At 39.4% G+C, this 20,262-nt stretch overlaps 1 protein-coding gene across 1 annotated transcript in view; it reads right to left on the reverse strand.

Annotated features, from left to right (window-relative positions):
• Positions 1 to 20,262, reverse strand: part of RECK (reversion inducing cysteine rich protein with kazal motifs) — an 83,511-nt gene that overhangs the window by 48,512 nt on the left and 14,737 nt on the right. Inside the window, exons 5-6 of the mRNA XM_003407590.3 lie at positions 18,940 to 19,025; positions 16,795 to 16,842 (exon numbers count right to left, since the gene is read on the reverse strand). Of these exons, the coding sequence (XP_003407638.2) occupies positions 16,795 to 16,842; positions 18,940 to 19,025 (134 nt within the window). The remainder of the gene's footprint in view (positions 1 to 16,794; positions 16,843 to 18,939; positions 19,026 to 20,262) is intronic.

Consider the following 20,262-nt stretch of genomic DNA (forward strand, 5'->3'; position numbering starts at 1 on the left):
TACTTCAGGAGCTCATGCAGCAAATGGAAAAGTTTTCACAGCCACAATGTTAAGAAAATGGTAAGAGCTGACATTAAAGGTGTGAAATGGATTTATGAACCCCAAGTAAAATTTGTGTTTATAGCCACTGCCAGGCCTCTGGAATTCACAAGCCTCCCATCATCTTAATGATGTTTACTCTGACATTCAAGAAAGAAAATGACTATCAACAACCACATTAAAAAAAAAAAAAATCACCATTCTGATGGCTAGAAGAAAATGTCTGTAACTTGTGGACAAAGTCTGTACAAAAAGAACCAATACATGTCTCACCCCTCATGAAAAACATGAGCTCATTTTTACTTTAGTTCTTAGCCAACGCACGTTAGTATGGCTGAAACAGTGGTTTAATGCCAGTATCTGTTCTAATTGTTGGTGCCTGTGTCAATCCAGCTGCTGAATATTTTGACTACCACACCTAGGTCTACCATCACATATTTGTGATGACTCTGGCCTGGCTAATACATCTGGTGGGCCAAGGGCTGAGCCTGTGAAAAAGCACAGAACACCTAGAACTGAGTCTGCCCACGGCACTTGAACATGCCCTGTATCCACTGGTTGATTTTGGTCACTGCTATAGACCGGGGCTTGGTGACCCCCATTCAAACAGGTATGATTCTGAAAGAAGTGCTTTCTCAAGTATAGGCCAGAGTAAGAGAGTTGCAGAGTTGGAAAAGGGATCATGACTCTTCTGTCAGTTGCAGAAATTCCCTCCACAATATGTGAACCTTTGCTTGAACCAAAAGCTAAGCCTTTAACATTTCCAGTGGCAGGAAGTTCTCTTTCTTCTGGAACATTCTATTCCATTTTGAACACAGGTAGGGTTCTTGTACTGAAATATCAACTCAGTACCTGACTCCTCTTTTAATCCCCTTCAGGAAGCAATTATTTCAAAACTCTCTACTCTGTTTTACCCTTTCATGGAGCTTACACTTTCATTCAGTCAAGGTTCAAGGGTCACTTCAAGGTTGACTTTGGGCATGATATCACTCCTTATCTTTAGTTTTGTATTCCTAGCCACCTCTGAGATATGGGTCCCTACATTTAAAAAGACCTAACTCTCAACATGTTTCAAGTAATTTTTTTTTTAACCTTAGGCTATTTAACACCTCCCTCCCAACATACATGTTATTGTTACTGTGTATTTTAACCCTTTTATAACCTCACAATACATCATTTTTGTTTTACACAACCTGTATGGGTGTTTTAATTTATCCACTTTGTATTTGCATAATTTCTTTTTGCAACTCAAATGACTTTCTGCCTGAAATAGATTTTTTACAACTTCTTTTACAGAAAGATTTCAAGAAAAGGTTCAGTACTGGCAATTCTCTGTGTTTATTACCTAGAAATGTCTTAATTTTGTCCTCTTTCTTGAAAAATATTTTTCCTGGATATAGAATTTTAGGTTGATAATCATTTTCATTCAAAACAGTTTAAGTATCATTCCAATGTCTTCTGGCTTTTCTATTGCTACCGAGAAATCAGCTGTTGATCTAATGGTTATTCCTGTGTCAGTAATGTATTTTTTTCTGACCACTTTTAAGATCTTTGGTTATGATATATATCTATAACATGTGAATATTTTTAAAAATCCTGTTGAGAATTTGTGGGGCTTCTTTAAACATTGCCTCTGTCCCAACTCACTCTTCTTCTAGTACTCCAATTAGAAGACTTCTTCATTCTATCCATGTCTATTGTCTCAGTCTCCTAGGGCTGACATAACAAAATACCACAAAGCGGGTTACCTTTAAAGAATAGAAATTTCTTGTCTCACAGTTCTGGAGGCTAGAAGTCCATATCAGGGCACTGGTTGTGTTGACTTCTAAGGGCTTGAAGAGGGGAACTGTCCCATGCTCCTCTCCTAGTTGCTGGTGGCTGCCAGCAACCCATGACATTCCTTTATTGCTTACAGATGCATCTGTGTCCATCATCACATGGTGTCTGTCTTCCCTGTGTATCTTCTTTTATAAAACACCACACAGAAGGGATAAGAATTATAATATGTCCTACTCCAGTGTGACCTCATTTGACTTAATTTCTAACAAAAGAAAAACTGTATTTACAAACGAGGTCACATTCACAAGTACAGGGGTTAGGACTTCAACTTATCTTTTCAGGAGACAAAATTCAATCCATAACATTTCCCAAACTCTTCATTAGCCTCATGTCCTCTGCGCTGCTTCTCCATCTAATTTTCTATATAATTTCTTCAGGCCTGTCTTCCAGTTAACTAGCTTTCTTCACTGTCATCTAATATACTATACCACCCATCTACTTTATTTTTAAGTATTATACTTTTCTGGAAATTCTCTTTAGTTCAATTACATCTTGATTTATTTTTGTGATTTCCCTATCTACGTTGACATTTCATTGCTCTGTCCAGTGTTCTCGTCTTGGATTGATATATGATATTATTGATTTTCTAACCAAAGAACTCCCTTTAGTATTTCTTGTAGTTTTGCTTTGGTTTTTACAAATTCCCTAAACTTCTGTTTATCTGGAAATGATCTAATTCTACCTTCATATTTTTATATATATATTTTTTTCAATTTTTATTGAGCTTCAAGTGAACGTTTACAAATCAAGTCAGTCACATATATGTTTATATACACCTTACTCCATACTCCCAATTGCTCTCCCCCTAATGAGTCAGCCCTTCCAGTCTCTCCTTTCGTGACAATTTTGCCAGCTTCCAACCCTCTCTATCCTCCTATCCCCCCTCCAGACAGGAGATGCCAACACAGTCTCAAGTGTCCACCTGATACAAGTAGCTCACTCTGCATCAGCATCTGTCTCCTACCCACTGTGCAGTCCCTTTCATGTCTGACGAGTTGTCTTCGGGAATGGTTCCTGTCCTGGGCCAACAGAAGGTTTGGGGACCATGACTGCCGGGATTCCTCTAGGCTCAGTCAGACCATTAAGTATGGTCTTTTTGTGAGAATTTGGGGTCTGCATCCCACTGATCTCCTGCTCCCTCAGGGGTTCTCTGTTGTGCTCCCTGTCAGGACAGTCACCGGTTGTGGCCGGGCACCAACTAGTTCTTCTGGTCTCAGGATGATGTAAGTCTCCGGTTTATGTGGCCCTTTCTGTCTCTTGGGCTCATAGTTATCGTGTGACCTTGGTGTTCTTCATTCTCCTTTGATCCAGGTGGGTTGAGACCAATTGCTGCATCTTAGATGGCCGCTTGTTAGCATTTAAGACCCCAGACGCCACATTTCAAAGTGGGATGCAGAATGATTTCATAATAGAATTATTTTGCCAATTGACTTAGAAGTCCCCGCAAACCATGTTCCCCAGACCCCCGCCCTTGCTCCGCTGAGCTTTGAAGCATTCATTTTATCCCGGAAACTTCTTTGCTTTTGGTCCAGTCCAATTGAGCTGACCTTCCATGTATTGAGTGTTGTCTTTCCCTTCACCTAAAGCAGTTCTTATCTACTGATTAATCAATAAAAAACCCTCTCCCACCCCCCCTCCCTCCCCCCCTCGTAACCACAAAAGTATGTGTTCTTCTCAGGTTTACTATTTCTCAAGATCTTATAATAGTGGTCTTATACAATATTTGTCCTTTTGCCTCTGACTAATTTCGCTCAGCATAATGCCTTCCAGGTTCCTCCATGTTATGAAATGTTTCACAGATTCGTCACTGTTCTTTATCGATGCGTAGTATTCCATTGTGTGAATATACCACAATTTATTTACCCATTCATCCGTTGATGGACACCTTGGTTGCTTTCAACTTTTTGCTATTGTAAACAGAGCTGCAATAAACATGGGTGTGCATATATCTGTTTGTGTGAAGGCTCTTGTATCTCTAGGGTATATTCCTAGGAGTGGGATTTCTGAGTTGTATGGTAGTTCTATTTCTAACTGTTTAAGATAACGCCAGATAGATTTCCGAAGTGTTTGTACCATTTTACATTCCCACCAGCAGTGTATGAGAGTTCCAATCTCTCTGCAGCCTCTCCAACATTTATTATTTTGTGTTTTTTGGATTAATGCCAGCCTTGCTGGTGTGAGATGGAATCTCATCGTAGTTTTAATTTGCATTTCTCTAATGGCTAATGTTCGAGAGCATTTTCTCATGTATCTGTTGGCTGCCTGAATATCTTCTTTAGTGAAATGTGTGTTCATATCCTTTGCCCACTTCTTGATTGGGTTGTTTGTCTTTTTGTGGTTGAGTTTTGACAGAATCATGTAGATTTTAGAGATCAGGCGCTGGTCGGAGATGTCATAGCTGAAAATTCTTTCCCAATCTGTAGGTGGTCTTTTTACTCTATTGGTGAAGTCTTTAGATGAGCATAGGTGTTTGATTTTTAGGAGCTCCCAGTTATCGGGTTTCTCTTCATCATTTTTGGTAATGTTTTGTATTCTGTTTATACCTTGTATTAGGGCTCCTAGGGTTGTCCCAATTTTTTCTTCCATGATCTTCATCGTTTTAGTCTTTATGTTTAGGTCTTTGATCCACTTGGAGTTAGTTTTTGTGCATGGTGTGAGGTATGGGTCCTGTTTCATTTTTTTGCAAATGGATATCCAGTTATGCCAGCACCATTTGTTAAAAAGGCTGTCTTTTCCCCAGTTAATTGACACTGGTCCTTTGTCAAATATCAGCTGCTCATACGTGGATGGATCTATGTCTGGGTTCTCAATTCTGTTCATTGGTCTATGTGTCTGTTGTTGTACCAATACCAGGCTGTTTTGATAACTGTGGCTGTATAACAGGTTCTGAAGTCAGGTAAGGTGAGGCCTCCCACTTTCTTCTTCTTTTTCAGTAGTGCTTTGCTTATCCGGGGCTTCTTTCCCTTCCATATGAAATTGGTGATTTGTTTGTCTATCCCCTTAAAATATGACATTGGAATTTGGATCGGAAGCGCGTTAAATGTATAGATGGCTTTTGGTAGAATAGACATTTTTACTATGTTAAGTCTTCCTATCCATGAGCAAGGTATGTTTTTCCACTTAAGTATGTCCTTTTGAATGTCTTGTAGTAGAGCTTTGTAGTTTTCTTTGTATAGGTCTTTTACATCCTTGGTAAGATTTATTCCTAAGTATCTTATCTTCTTGGGGGCTACTGTGAATGGTATTGATTTGGTTATTTCCTCTTCGGTGTTCTTTTTGTTGATGTAGAGGAATCCAAGTGATTTTTGGATGTTTATTTTATAACCTGAGACTCTGCCAAACTCTTCTATTAGTTTCAGTAGTTTTCTGGAGGATTCCTTAGGGTTTTCTGTGTATATAACCATGTCATCTGCAAATAGTGATAACTTTACTTCTTCCTTGCCAATCCGGATACTTTTTATTTCTTTGTCTAGCCTAATTGCCCTGGCTAAGACTTCCAACACGATGTTGAATAAGAGCGGTGATAAAGGGCATCCTTGTCTGGTTCCCGTTCTCAAGGGGAATGCTTTCAGGTTCTCTCCATTTAGAGTGATATTGGCTGTTGGCTTTGCATAGATGCCCTTTATTATGTTGAGGAATTTTCCTTCAATTCCTATTTTGCTGAGACTTTTTTTTATCATAAATGGGTGTTAGACTTTGTCAAATGCCTTTTCTGCATCAATTGATAAGATCATGTGGTTTCTGTCTTTTGTTTTATTTATATGGTGGATTACATTAATGGTTTTTCTAATATTAAACCAGCCTTGCATACCTGGTATAAATCCCACTTGGTCGTGGTGGATTATTTTTTTGATATGTTGTTGAATTCTATTGGCTAGAATTTTGTTGAGGATTTTTACATCTATGTTTATGAGGGATATAGGTCTGTAATTTTCTTTCTTTGTAATGTCTTTACCTGGTTTTGGTATCAGGGATATGCTGGCTTCATAGAATGAGTTAGGTAGTATTCCATCATTCTCTATGCTTTGAAATACCTTTAGTAGTAGTGGTGTTAACTCTTCTCTGAAAGTTTGGTAGAACTCTGCAGTAAAGCCATTCGGGCCAGGGCTTTATTCTGTTGGGAGTTTTTTGATTACCGTTTCAATCTCTTTTTTTGTTATGGGTCTATTTAGTTGTTCTACTTCTGATTGTGTTAGTTTAGGTAGGTAGTGTTTTTCCAGGAATTCATCCATTTCTTCTAGGTTTGCAAATTTGTTAGAGTACAATTTTTTGTAATAATCTGATATGATTCTTTTAATTTCAGTTGCGTCTGTTGTGATGTGGCCCATCTCGTTTCTTATTTGGGTTATTTGTTTCCTTTCCTGTATTTCTTTAGTCAGTCTGGCCAATGGTTTATCAATTTTGTTAATTCTTTTCAAAGAACCAGCTTTTGGCTTTGTTAATTCTTTCAATTGTTTTCCTGTTCTCTAATTCATTTTTTTTTTTTTTAACTCATTTAGTTCAGCTCTAATTTTTATTATTTGTTTTCTTCTGGTGCCTGATGGATTCTTTTGTTGCTCACTTTCTATTTGTTCAAATTGTAGGGACAGTTCTCTGATTTTGGCTCTTTCTTCTTTTTGTACGCGTGCACTGATTGATATACATTGGCCTCTGAGCACTGCTTTTGCTGTGTCCCAGAGGTTTTGATAGGAAGTATTTTCATTCTCGTTGCTTTCTATGAATTTCTTTATTCCCTCCTTAATGTCTTCTATAACCCAGTCTTTTTTGAGCAGGGTATTGTTCAGTTTCCAAGTATTTGATTTCTTTTCCCTAATTTTTCTCTTATTGATTTCCACTTTTATGGCCTTGTGGTCTGAGAAGATGCTTTGTAATATTTCGATGTTTTGGATTCTGCAAAGGTTTGTTTTATGACCTAATATGTGGTCTATTCTAGAGAATGTTCCATGTGCACTAGAAAAAAAAGTATACTTTGCAGCAGTTGGGTGGAGAGTTCTGTATAAGTCAATGTGGTCAAGTTGGTTGATTGTAGTAATTAGGTCTTCCGCGTCTCTATTGAGCTTCTTATTGGATGTCCTGTCCTTCTCTGAAAGTGGTGTGTTGAAGTCTCCTACTATAATTGTGGAGGTGTCTATCTCACTTTTCAGTTCTGTTAAAATTTGTTTTATGTATCTTGCAGCCCTGTCACTGGGTGAATAAATATTTAATATGGTTATATCTTCCTGGTCAATTGTCCCTTTTATCATTATGTAGTGTCCTTCTTTATCCTTTATGGTGGATTTAACTTTAAAGTCTATTTTGTCAGAAATTAATATTGCTACTCCTGCTTTTTTGCTTATTGTTTGCTTGATATATTTTTTTCCATCCTTTGAGTTTTAGTTTGTTTGTGTCTCTAAGTCTAAGGTGTGTCTCTTGTAGGCAGCATATAGACGGATCATGTTTCTTTATCCAGTCTGAGACTCTCTGTCTCTTTACTGGTGCATTTAGTCCATTTATATTCAGCGTAATTATAGATAAGTATGTGTTTAGTGTTGTCATTTTGATGCTTTTTTATGTGTGTTGTTGACAATTTCATTTTTCCACGTACTTTTTTTGTGCTGAGACGTCTTCCTTTGTAAATTGTGTGTTCCTCATTTTCATAGTATTTGACTTTATGTTTGCTGAGTCGTTATGTTTTTCTTGGTTTTTATTTTGAGTTATGGAGTTTTTATACCTCTTTGTGGTTACCTTAATATTTACCCCTATTTTTCTAAGTAAAAACCTAACTTGTATTGTCCTATATTGCCTTGTATCCCTCTCCATATGGCAGTTTTATGCCACCTGTATTTAGTCCCTCTTTTTGATTGATGTGATCTTTTACATATTGACTTCAATGATTCCCTGTTTTGAGCGTTTTGTTTTTCTTAATTAATCTTAATTTGTTTTTGTGATTTCCCTATTTGAGTTGATATCAGGCTGCTCTGTTCTGTGACCTTGTGTTGTGCTGGTATCTGATATTATTGGTTTTCTGACCAAACAATTTCCTTTAGTATTTCTTGTAGCTTTGGTTTGGTTTTTGCAAATTCTCTAAGCTTGTGTTTATCTATAAAGGTATCTTAATTTCGCCTTCATATTTCAGAGAGAGTTTTGCTGGATAAATGATCCTTGGCTGGCAGTTTTTCTCCTTCAGTGCTCTGTATATGTCATCCCATTGCCTTCTTGCCTGCATGGTTTCTGCTGAGTAGTCAGTCTGAACTTATTCTTATTGATTCTCCCTTGTAGAAGACCTTTGTTTTATCCCTGGCTGCTTTTAAAATTTTCTCTTTATCTTTGGTTTTGGCAAGTTTGATGATAATATGTCTTGGTGTTTTTCTTTTTGGATCAATCTTAAATGGGGTTCGATGAGCATCTTGGATAGATATCCTTTCGTCTTTCATGAAGTCAGGGAAGTTTTCTGCCAACAGATCTTCAACTATTCTCTCTGTGTTTTCTGTTATCCCTCCCTGTTCTGGGACTCCAATCACACGCAAGTTATCCTTCTTGATAGAGTCCCACACGATTCTTAGGGTTTCTTCATTTTTTAAAATTCTTTTGATTGTTTTTTCAGCTATATTGGTGTTAATTCCCTGGTCCTCCAGATTCCCCACTCTGCATTCTAATTGCTCGAGTCTGCTCCTCTGACTTCCTATTGCATTGTCTAATTCTGTAATTTTATTGTTAATCTTTTGGATTTCTGAATGCTGTCTATGGATTCTTGCAACTTATTAATTTTTCCACTATGTTCTTGAATAATCTTTTTGAGTTCTTCAACTGCTTTATCAGTGTGTTCCTTGGTTTTTTCTGTAGCTTGCCTTATTTCATTTCTGAGGTCAACCCTGATGTCTTGAAGCATTCTGTAAACTAGTTTTTTATATTCTGTATCTGGCAATTCCAGGATTATAGCTTCAATTGGGAAAGATTTTGATTCTTTAGTTTGGGGGATTGTAGAAGCAGTCATGGTCTGCTTCTTTATGTGGTTTGATATCGACTGCTGTCTCCGAGCCATCACTAAGATATTGTAGTGATTTATTCTATATTTGCTCACTGAGTCTTATCTTGTTTTGTTTTCTTTCAATATACGTAGATGGGCTACTAGATTGCGCTGTCTTGATTGTTATAGCCCTTGACTCACTTACGACCTATTACCAGCGGGTTTGGCCTGTTACCAGATATATATGCCTGAGTCCATTCACTATTATTGAGTAGAATCTGATTTTGGGTCATCAAGTGTGTGATGCAGACTGTCACCTATCCACCTAGAGAAATAGTGGTGATAGTTGTGTGTACCAGATTCTAGTAGCAGCTGGGGTTCACACTCCAGGGAGGGCAGGATGTTGAGAGGCTTCCCCCTCTGCAGCTGTACCTTAGGCCCCCAATGCAAGTACCTCTACAGTTTGTTAGATGTCACCCTCCTTAGACCCCTAAGGCAGGAGGCTAGGTGGTCTGGGGGGAGCTTCAGCCCTCAGTTCCCTGTTGTGGGTCAGTGAGGGCTCTGTTGAATACGCAGAGATATCAGACCTGGGAAACTTGTCTTTCCAGTAAATCAACTAAAACAATTGCAGTCAGATCCCTATCAGAAATGCCTTTGCATTATAATAGCCACCTTGTTCCCTGTAGGGATCACATATGCTTGGCTGGAGCTGGTTCTGTGTTTTTAGTCCAATTGGGGAAGGATTTTTGGTCCCTGGGTTTTTTGTGGTTGCTTCTCTCAGGCCAGAAGAATGGGTTAGGAAAAGACCAAAAAAAAGGAAAAGAAAAACGACGGAGCAGTTCTGCCTCTGGCTCAGGAAATTCCAATGTTAATGAAGCCGCCTGGGAAGGGGAGGGGAGGGTTCAGAAAAACAGGAGAGAGTAGCACCCTGGAATATAGACAAAGTTACTTATCTTGCTTGGGATGACTGTTTTATCCGAGATTCCCGAGGGGTGCATGGACTGTGTGCGCTGGCTGGGTAGAGATTGCCCCCGAGGGTCAGGCCCACCTCCCGTCCCGTGCTTGCACTGTCTTAGAAGCTGCGGTCAGTTCCTCCACTCCCAGTCCAAAGCCCAGCGTCAAGGTTCCCCGGCTGGGACGCTGCACTCCCAGCTCCAAAAACAGTCGCTGCCTCCCGGTGACTTCTCCTCCTGTCAGCCACGTCACTGCGCTGCCTGCGTGCACTGGCTGGGCTTTCCTCGAGGTCAGTTCAGGGGGCTGGGGCTGCGCCCCGTGTTTGCACCGTCACAGGATGTCGTGCTCAGCTCCCCTGCTTGCCCAGTCCAAAGCCCCGTGCCAAGGTTCCCTGGCTGGGACGCCACACTCCTGGCTCCAAAACCAGTCGCTGCCTCCCGGCAACTTCTCCTCCCGCCAGCCGCGTGGCCGCGCCACCTACGCTGACCGGTTGGGCCCCCCCCCCCGAGGTCAGTTCAGGGGGGAAGGGCTGTGCCCCATGTTTGCGCCATCATAGGATGCCGTGCTCAGCTCCCCTGCACCCAGTCCAAAGCCTGGTGCCAAGGTTTCCTGACCGGGACGCTGGCTCCAGGCTCCGAAAACAGTTGCTGCTTCCCCGTGGTTGTTCGTTCTCAGTCTCTGTCACTCAGGTCAACTCTTTAAAAATCTGTGTTTGTTGGTCAGGGTTCGTAGATTGTCATGTATGTGATCAATTCACTTGTTTTTCTGAGTCTTTGTTGCAAGAGGGATCCAAGGTAGCATCTACCTAGTCAGCCATCTCAGCCCTGCCCTACCACCTTCATATTAGAGAGACAGTTTGCTGGATATATGATTCTTGGCTGGCAATTTTTTTCCTTCAGTGCTTTAGGTAAGTCATCCCACTGCCTTCTTGCCTGCATTTCTGCCAAGCAGTCCGAGCTTATTGTTATCGACTCTCCTTTGTAGGTGACTTTTCATTTATCTCTAGCTGCTCTTAAAATTCTCTCTTTATCTTTGGTTTTGGCAAGTTTGATTATAACATGTGTTGGTGACTTTCTTTTAAAATCTACCTTATGTGGAGTTCGATGAGCATCCTGGATAGATATCTTCTCATCTTTCATGATATCAGGGAAGTTTTCTGCCAACAAATCTTCAACAATTTTCTCTGTATTTTCTGTTACCCCTCCCTGTTCTGGTACTCCAATCACTCATAGGTTATTTCTCTTGATAGAGTCCCACATGATTCTTACGGTTTCTTCATTTTTTTAAATTCTTTTATATGATTTGTCCTCAAGTATATTGGTGGCAAGTGCTTTATCTTCAATCTCACAAATTCTGCCTTCCACTTCCTCAATTCTGCTCCTCTGACTTTCTATCGAGTTGTCTAATTCTGTAATTTTATTGTTAATCTTCTGAATTTCTGATTGCTGTCTCTCTATGGATTCTTACAGCTTATTCAATTTTTCACTATGTACTTGAATAACCTTTTTAATTTCTTCAACTGCTTTATCTGTGTATTCCTTGGCCTGTTCTGCATATTGCCTGACGTCCTTCCTGATGTCTTGAAGAGTTCTGTATATTAATCGTTTGTATTCTGCATCTGGTAATTCCAGGAAGGTACCTTCGTCCAGAAGATCCCTTCACTGCTTGTTTTGAGAGCCTGTTGAAGCGATCATGGTCTGCTTCTTTATGTGATTTGGTACTGACTGTTGTCTCCAAGCAATCTGTAAGTTATTGTATTAGTTTGTTTGCTTCCTGTATCCTAGCTTCCTTTGTTTTGTTTTGATATGCCCAAATAGGTTGCTTGAGTGAGCTACCTTGATTATTTTTACCTTGAAGCTCTAATGTCCTGTCACCAGTTGGCTAGAGCTGTTACCAGGTATATGAGCCTAGAAGTCCATTCACTCTTCTTGTATGGATTCAGCTCAGGTGTCCAGGTAGCTGGTCATCAAGTGTGTGGTACAGGCTCTGTCCTACAGTCTTGGGGGGCAGGGGTGATTGGTGTAGGTACCGGTATCTGGTTGCAGCAGGGGGTCACGCTCTAAACAAGGCAGGGGGCTGACAACTCTCCCAAGCATCTGTGAGGAAGCGCATCCCTGTTCCCTAGAGTGCACAGGTGGGTGGGTTCTGCAGCTGGACCTTGGGCACCCAGTGCTTTTGGCTGTAAGGACTGGGAGGTACCAGTTATCCTTGGACCCCAGTCACTGGTGGCTGGGTGACCTGAGTGGTGGCACCAGTCCCTAGGTCCCTGATGTGGGTAGGTGAGGACCCTGTTTAATAGGCAAAGTGGTGTGAAACATCAAACACCTACCTATCCACCGCACAGCTGAAATAGTTGCAGTCTGCCAACAAGGGCCTATTCTCCTGAAACAGGCCCACACAGGTCCATGCAGGGGAGAAAGGTATTCAAATTTCACAGACCGTTTATGCCTGGACAAGAGCCACTTCTGTCCTGAGCTCCCCAGGTTACTGGAGCTGGCATTTTATCTTTTCCCCAACTGTGAATTTATTCCTTCTCCAAGGCTGGGAGAATAGCTCAGAGCGTGCAACAGGACTTATCTCAGGCTCAGGGAAATTGACAGCCACTGAAGCCAGCTTCGGGGCAGGGGGCACAGTAAAATACATGCAAGCATTTAGCTTTTGCCAAGAGTGCTGTTCTTCTCTGGGTCTGGTGGTGTGAGTAGGCCTTGTGGCTGGATGCTTCTCCCTGAAGAAACTGCTGCTGAACACTACCACCAGCCCGCCACAGCCGCTCCTGGGAATGATGCCTGAGGGTTCCCAGCAATTCAGGTCCAGCAACTCCTCTCCACTTCTGAACTGTCTCTCCCTCCCCTTGCCACTCAGTCCGTTTTCTAACTTTGCCTTTGATTCTAGTTCAGGGCTTCTAGCTTGTCATAAATGTAATCTTTTCACTTGTTTTTTCGGGTCTTTGTTGGAAGAGGGTTCACTGGAAGCATCTGACCACTCTGCCATCTTGGCCCCACCTCTCCTCTTTAGTTCTTTTTCAAATATGCTTGCTCTTTATTCATACTTCCAAGATTATTTTATTTTTTAGGCATATTAAACACGAAATGTATGAAGATTGGTTCCTCTAGAGAGGATTTGTGTTTTCTTTTCTCAGGTACCTGAGGGCCACCGTCATTTCAGAACAACTTCAAATAAATTCTCAGCTTGAGGTTTTACGAACACTTGTTTAGTATGAATTTGGGCTGAAAACTCAAATGAAAGGCAGCTTATAGATATGAATTCTCAATGGAGGCAACATTAAGGTTTGGGAAAACAATTTCCCTGGCAGTCCTCTGGAGCATGTGAAGGTGAGTTTATTTCTTGATTACCCAAATACTGAGGGTGGAGACCCTTTGGGAATCCATATTTATTGGTGGGAAAAGGAGGGAACTCCAATCAGATTTCACCTTTACTCGGGACCTAGGATTTGTCCCCTGACCTCTGAGCCCATGAAGCTACAAAGCTAGGAGAATTGACCAGTAAATTCCCTCAAGGCTAATGCCTCCTTTTGTGCTTTGCTTACATCTCCGGATTCCTGCTTTCACTTAGTTTTCGACTTGAACATTTTTTTTCTTTCCAACAAATTAATCCAACATTCTAATTGTTTCCATAAGGAGAGTTGGTCCAGGTACCAAATCTGCCTTATTGCCAGAAAGTTTCAAACAATACCTTCAAGCTTAGGAGAACAGTAAATGCACCCCAGGAAACTAGGCTTAATAGCTTAGAACTGTTTCTTCTCTCTCTCTGAATATATCATCCTCTTCTGTATGGTCACTATGAGATGGAATCAACTCGACGACAATGGGTTTGATTTTTCTGGTTTGTATTCAGTTCAACATAACAAATTCTGTTGCTGGATTACGCCTTCAAATCTCTAATTTATTCTTTAATACTTGACTCTATTACTATCATTCTAGTTCTGGGCATTATCTCTTTTAAGCTAAGCTGGGGGGGTTGGGGGAGCTAAAATGTAGTCTTCACACAACTAGGAATTTAAGCTTTCTAAAATATTGGGCTTGTTATTTGTTATGTTGGTCTCCCATTACAGAATCTTCATCATCTTCCTCTACTTAATGATGGGTTGAGTCCCAAAATGTTATCTTTCCAGGATCTGATCCCACTTTGCCTATCCAAGCACAGATTCTCAGTTCTAAACAGGACAATCATCTCTTTGCCCTCTGCAAAAACCCATGTGCATTTCTGCTAACATACCTTTGATCCAGAGTCTTCTTACCCACATCTTACCAATCCTTTCATGCCTCTCTCTTTTGCAAAATTTTCCCTGATAACTCTCAACATGCCCCTTCTGCTGTCTGATTTCCCTGAGCCCTTGTATGTACAGCATATATTTTAATTATCCTGACTCAATAAATAAAATTCTTTAGTACTTTAAAGAATTTAAATTTAGTATTTAAATCAGTATTAAAAATTTAGTATTGAATTTTTTTAGTATTTAGTAAAATACTTTAGTTAAGCTATATGTAGCTTAATCAGAATTCTAAGCTAGGTCTGACTCCAAAGTTTGTGTTCTTTCTACTACATAATTCTTGTTGTTGTTAGGTGCTGTCAAGTTGGTACCAACTCACAGTGACCCTATGTACAACAAAACAAAACAATGCCCCCTCCTACACCATCCTCAAAATTGTTGCTATGTTTCGGCCTATTGTTGCAGCCACTGTGTCAATCCATCTCGTTGAGGGTCTTCTTCTTTTTTGTTGACCCTCTACTTTACTAAGCATGATGTCCTTCTCCAGGCACTGGTGCCTCCTGATAACATGTCCAAAGTACATGAGATGAAGTTTCACCATCCTTGCCTCTAAGGAACATTCTGGCTGTGCTTCCTCCAAGACAGATTTGTTTGTTCTTCTGGCAGTCCATGGTATATTCAATATTCTTCTCAGCACCATAGTTCAAAGGCATCTATTCTTCTTTGATTTTCCTTATTCCTCATATAAAACTATCTCAGTATTCAATGAATATTTATTAATTTGCATAACAAAGAACCCAGACCCCATAAATCAAGTAAAACAATGCTTTACATCTAATTGGTTTATCTTAGCTTGGTTGGAAAGAAACAGAATCTTAAATGGCATTAAAAACTTTAAACTTTATTTGTTTAAATAAATTTCTTAGGAAATTCCCTCAAAAGAGACTCAGAAGCAGCTTAACAGTAAAGATAAACATTAGCTCCTCCAAATTTAATTGCTCATTCTCTGAATCTCCAATTAAACTACACAAAACGATCCTTCAGGGTAAATGCTAACCCCTAAAATTGTAAGCCTAAAAGAACTGCTTTACACAAACAGAAGTTTACCCTAGGGACCACTCCAGTGTTAAGAGAAGTTATTAAAAGCTTGGTTTTCCAAATTATTCTGACGTTCATAATTAATCAATCCAGTTATAACAGGCTGCATTACACCAAACTTACCCAGTTAACCTTCTAACAAATAGCCAGTATCTCTAGACTAGGCTTCAACAATCATGATGGTAACTGTCATTTGGGTTTTATAATGCAGAACCTCTTTCTGTACTTGCCTCTCTTTTTTATTTCTAAATAACATATAAGAAATGAAATTAAGTCTTGAATTATCTTGAATAATTTGTGGGATAGTTTTTAACATAAAAATAAAAGAACTCTCTTGACATGTAGATATTTGGAAATGGTTGTTTAATCCTAGACCAAATAAAGGAAGACAAACTGGGAAAAGTAAACTACTCTTAGTATTTCCATCATAGGACAGTTTTTGTCTCTCTTACCTTTCCTGTCCCGTCCTTCATCAACACATACTGGCAGACTTCCTAGGGCAATGGAGAAATCCAGACAAGAGAAGGAAGCACACTAAAATAATGGAGGACAGGCTACATGAGATGGACAGTGTCAGACATCATGTGGGAGAAAAGAAGGGATTATCACAGTTAGCCACTTTGTTCAAGAGAAACTACAACTGGTCATTTCAACGCTAAAGAGATAAGAAAAAAAAGAAAGATTTTTTACTTCTTTATAGCAAGGCTCCTTTCAATAAGAAAAGAAGAGAGTTGTAGTTAATTTGAAAACTTGTCTTCAAAGAAGCAGATATAACTTAGCAAAAAGTACAAAGGGACAAAAGATAAATAAGATTCTCCAGTTCAAAAATGTTAATAAAGAGATATAATTAACAGGCTTTGGGAAAAGAAAAAAATCAGAACTATAATCTAGAAGTAGTTAAGAGAATTGTTCTATATTTCTTCTCCAAGAGAATACAATGAATTCCAATGCTTGTATACAAAAATGATGAATGAGGCATATGCCCTTAAGTATCCTTAATTACTTGGCCTTACACACTATGAAAAACATTAATACTGCCACATTGTACAATGGGGTTCTAGAAACTGAATACTGTAGTCCCAACGATGAGCTTTTTCATATCAGGGACAATCTTCTGCACATATATACATGGTGTGAAACACCTCCTCTACCTTTACCCTAGTATCTCTCCCATCTAGATATCACAGTGTCTGAAATCCCACCACTGGGAGTTAAGACCTTCAGGTTTATCACAGCCTGGCAATTTAGTATTTTTTTTCAAATGTAAGATGCTAGGAAAGTCTAAAGCTATTCACAGTAGATTTTGTTTTTCTGATAACTTTTCTCCATAATAAAGGTAGTTTATAAAAACAGACACCCGGATGGGTCAAGGGATATATAAAAGGGGCAAAAAGAAAAGCTTTATCAATTTCACAACCTTGGGTACAACCAGTCACTTTTATGTAGAAACATTATAGGTTAAGTCTTCTGTACATGAGATTTAAGCATTTCTTTAAAATTAATACTTAATTTCAACAAAGTCATAACATTTCCAAACAAGGTAAATGACATTTTTGTCAAGGCTAAATTTTCTATCAGGAAAAAGGCATTCTGTGTAAGAATGAATTCATTTTTAAAATTTAAGTCATTTTATAAATTCAGATAACATTTGAATTGTCTATCAAAACTTATCAAATAAAATGCATACCTCGTGTTCTTTTCTGCAAACTTTGGAAATATCATTCTTTGAAGATGCCTAAAAACCAACAAATTTCTCCATTAATGTATTGCACATAGCATTCAACACAGGACAAAAAAGAACACAAATGAATAAACCTGGTATAGGATTTATTTCATCAAGGAAAACCTTTTGCTCAAATGTTTAAAAGTTCATAAAATACAACAAGTTTCATGCAATTTCTTTAAGACAAACATTACCCCCAGGACCTACACAATATGTTAGAACTTCATTCTAATTCTTATGGCTTTAATCTCACATAATAAAATGGTCCTTTTGTTATTTCAGAAACCAGCTGACTTTGAAGAAAATGTAGATCAGAGGGTCTTTTTTAGTTGAATCCCACTCTGCAACGAATTTTCTTGTGAAGCTTTGCCAGGGCACTTATATTTTGCTTTTTCTTTAACCCTTCATATTCTAAGCTCTCACACTGAATTTACTGAACTTCTCAGAAAAATGCCACATATAATGGAGGGAGAAACTAAAAAGGTAGAGGTTACTATGCCAAGCAATTAACAAAAGTTATTTTAATGTAATTCTCTTAGTAAGTTTGTGAAGACGTTATTATTCTCCCTGCAGATGAGGAAACAGATACTCAGAGAAATAGCAAGTTATTTACCACATTTAAGTATGTACTTTCTATACCCAAAAAGTGAAAATAAATCCACATAGTGGTGGCTATTCTTCCACATGACATCAGGCCCCATCTAGAAACATAGTTTGAGAGCCATGGGCTCTAGCCTTGTTCCTTTCCCTCCTGTTCTATCACCTAGGTCCGTGCAATTTAGAACAGGCCTACTGATAAGGAAAGGAGGGCATGACACAGAATGGGCAGGCCATTTGTTTCTGTCTCACTAGACTCGTGACAGTTCATATCCTTCACAACTCAGCTTTATTCCAATGCCTGGAGGAAAGGAACAGTTAGTTATGCTATGTGCTGCCCAAAGAATGTTGCTCAGGCTGTAGTACAGTGGTTTGTGTGAAAGTGAAGGTGATACCATGCCTCATACACTCCTGTCCAGAGGCCAGTGCCTAGAAAAAGAAACCAAGAGGAGGCTTTCCAGCTGCAGTTTCAGGCCTATCTAAACAATCATCTCTTTATTTTTTATTACTGTACTTTAGATAAAGGTTTATAGAACAAACTAGCTTCTTATTAAACAATTAGTACACATATCATTTTGTGACCTTGGTTACCAAGCCCATGGCATGTCAATACTCTCCCTTCTCTACCTTGGGTTCCCTATTACCAGCTTTCCTGTCCCCTTCTGCCTTCTAGTCCTTGCCCCTGGGCTGGTGTGCCCCTTTAGTCTCATTCTGTTTTATGGGCCTGTCTAATCTTTGGCTGAAGGGTGAATCTCAGGAGTGACTTTATTACTGAGCTAAGAGGGTGTCTGGGGGCCATACCCTCAGGGTTTCTCCAGTTTCTGTCAGGCCAGTAAGTCTGGTCTTTTTTTTAACAATCATTTCTAATTTTCCACTTAGGTCCACTCCCATCACTTGCGGTCTGAGGCACCAGAAGGCCTGTTTTCCCACAGAACTCTGAGGAGCCACTATCAAAATATACGTGGTGAGTAAGAACTCAGGAGCCTAACCTGAACTGGACTAGAGATATATCAAATCAATAAAGAGAAGTCATCAATCACTGCAGGAGTCATGGTCATCTTAGGAACAGAGAAGGGATATGAGAACATGGTCAGGGTAAATTCATGATAAAAGAGAGAGGGGAGGATGAAAACAAAACACGCCAACTATGTCGCTGCTCTCATCTAGGCATATCCTAAACTTACATGATCACTTGGAGTCACTGTGCATAGACTCAGCATGACCATAGGCAAAGTACGAAACGTCTTGATTCCTATAATATTCTTTCTTTGCATGGCAAAGAGAAGGATAGATAAAGAAATAAAGAGAGAAGGCTGACAGTCTTATGTGCAGTAGCCATAACTGAAAAAGCAGCAAGTCTAAAAGGAAACGATCTGTCCAAGAAATGCTAAATTTGCAGCTTTTGTGGGTCACCTCTCCAAAGCTATGAGGTAGACAAGGCCCAGGACACATGCACAGCTACAATCCCACTGGCACTCCACTCTCCTTAAGAGCCTGACTGCCCAGTGTTACCTGCTTGCATGCCTGTCGACACTCCGAGGCAATAGCCAGTTCACAGCAGCCTAAGCCAACCCAGCTGTCAGACTTCTTAAACACACCTTAAAAACAAAATGTCCAAATATGGTTGGTCATAAGTACTGACAAACACAAACAGCATGCCAAATTGGTTCATGGATTCTACTAGAAGTCAAAGTAGGTGTCCACAGAATAACTAGGTCAGGTAGCAGGGGCTCAAAATTAGTAAGCCCTTCCCCCTACCTTTATATCCAACATGATCAGGCTCCTCAGAGTCCTTCACAATATGATTATCAGGTCCCTTGCTTTTTCTCTCATTCCCATACCTACCCTAGACTCTGTTTAGGTCATTCTCACTTCTGGGTAGATAGTGCCTTCATCAAAGGACACACAAGGTAAGGAAAGCATGAGAGAGGCCTTCCTCAACTTCAGAGTGAATCAGAGGCAAAGATTCCAATTTAACTTAACAAGCAAACCAACAAACAGAAACAAATTATTGTATTCCAAATATTAGATACCTAGAATAGAGTAAAACCCACGATATTGTTTTAAAACTGATACTTAGTAAACAGACAGGAGTATCTTCTGTGAGCCAACCTTGGCTTTGATGGGTATACTTGATCATGGGGCAAGATGACTATTCTGGTTCAATTTATGCACAGCAGCAGTCTCTCCAACCAAATTACTGTGATACTGAGAGATGACAAAATTATAAAAGTGTTCTAATGTATTTTTTAGATCCTTTTTGTAGTCATAAATGTCAGTGAAAGACTCTAGGTTAAAATTAGGAGATATAAGTAATAATTATAAAAAGAGAAAAGACTTAAGCTTGCAGAGATGTTACAAATTTCTCCTTACCTCTTTTTAAAAATGCTTTACACTGTTTCCATAAAATACATGGATCTGCAGATCCACACCTAAACTAAATTAGATTGTTATTTACATATGAAAAATGTCAGGGATTCTCAGTGCAATAGGTAACACAGTTCTCCAAACAAAACTAGGACTTACTATAACAACAGAAGTATTTTGCTAAAAAAAAAAAAAATCAAACGGCACAGAGAAAGCTCTCAAAATATAACTATAAACTACTCCAAAGTTGATACAGATATAAACCACCCCAATTGTAAAAACTGGCTAAAAATACTGCATAGTATAAACTGCTGTATTCCTATGTGTTTTAAGCGTACAAAGGGCAACAAGCTCCCTTCTAACTCCACTCCCCAATATTGTTGTGTGCCTAGTATAGTTTCCTCTAAATCTTTACTGCTTGCTATTCAGAATCCTTCACATTTTCAAAAAAATTTTGAATGGAATCAA

Source organism: Loxodonta africana, chromosome 9, assembly GCF_030014295.1.
Source record: "Loxodonta africana isolate mLoxAfr1 chromosome 9, mLoxAfr1.hap2, whole genome shotgun sequence".
Taxonomy (NCBI): Eukaryota; Metazoa; Chordata; class Mammalia; order Proboscidea; family Elephantidae; genus Loxodonta; species Loxodonta africana.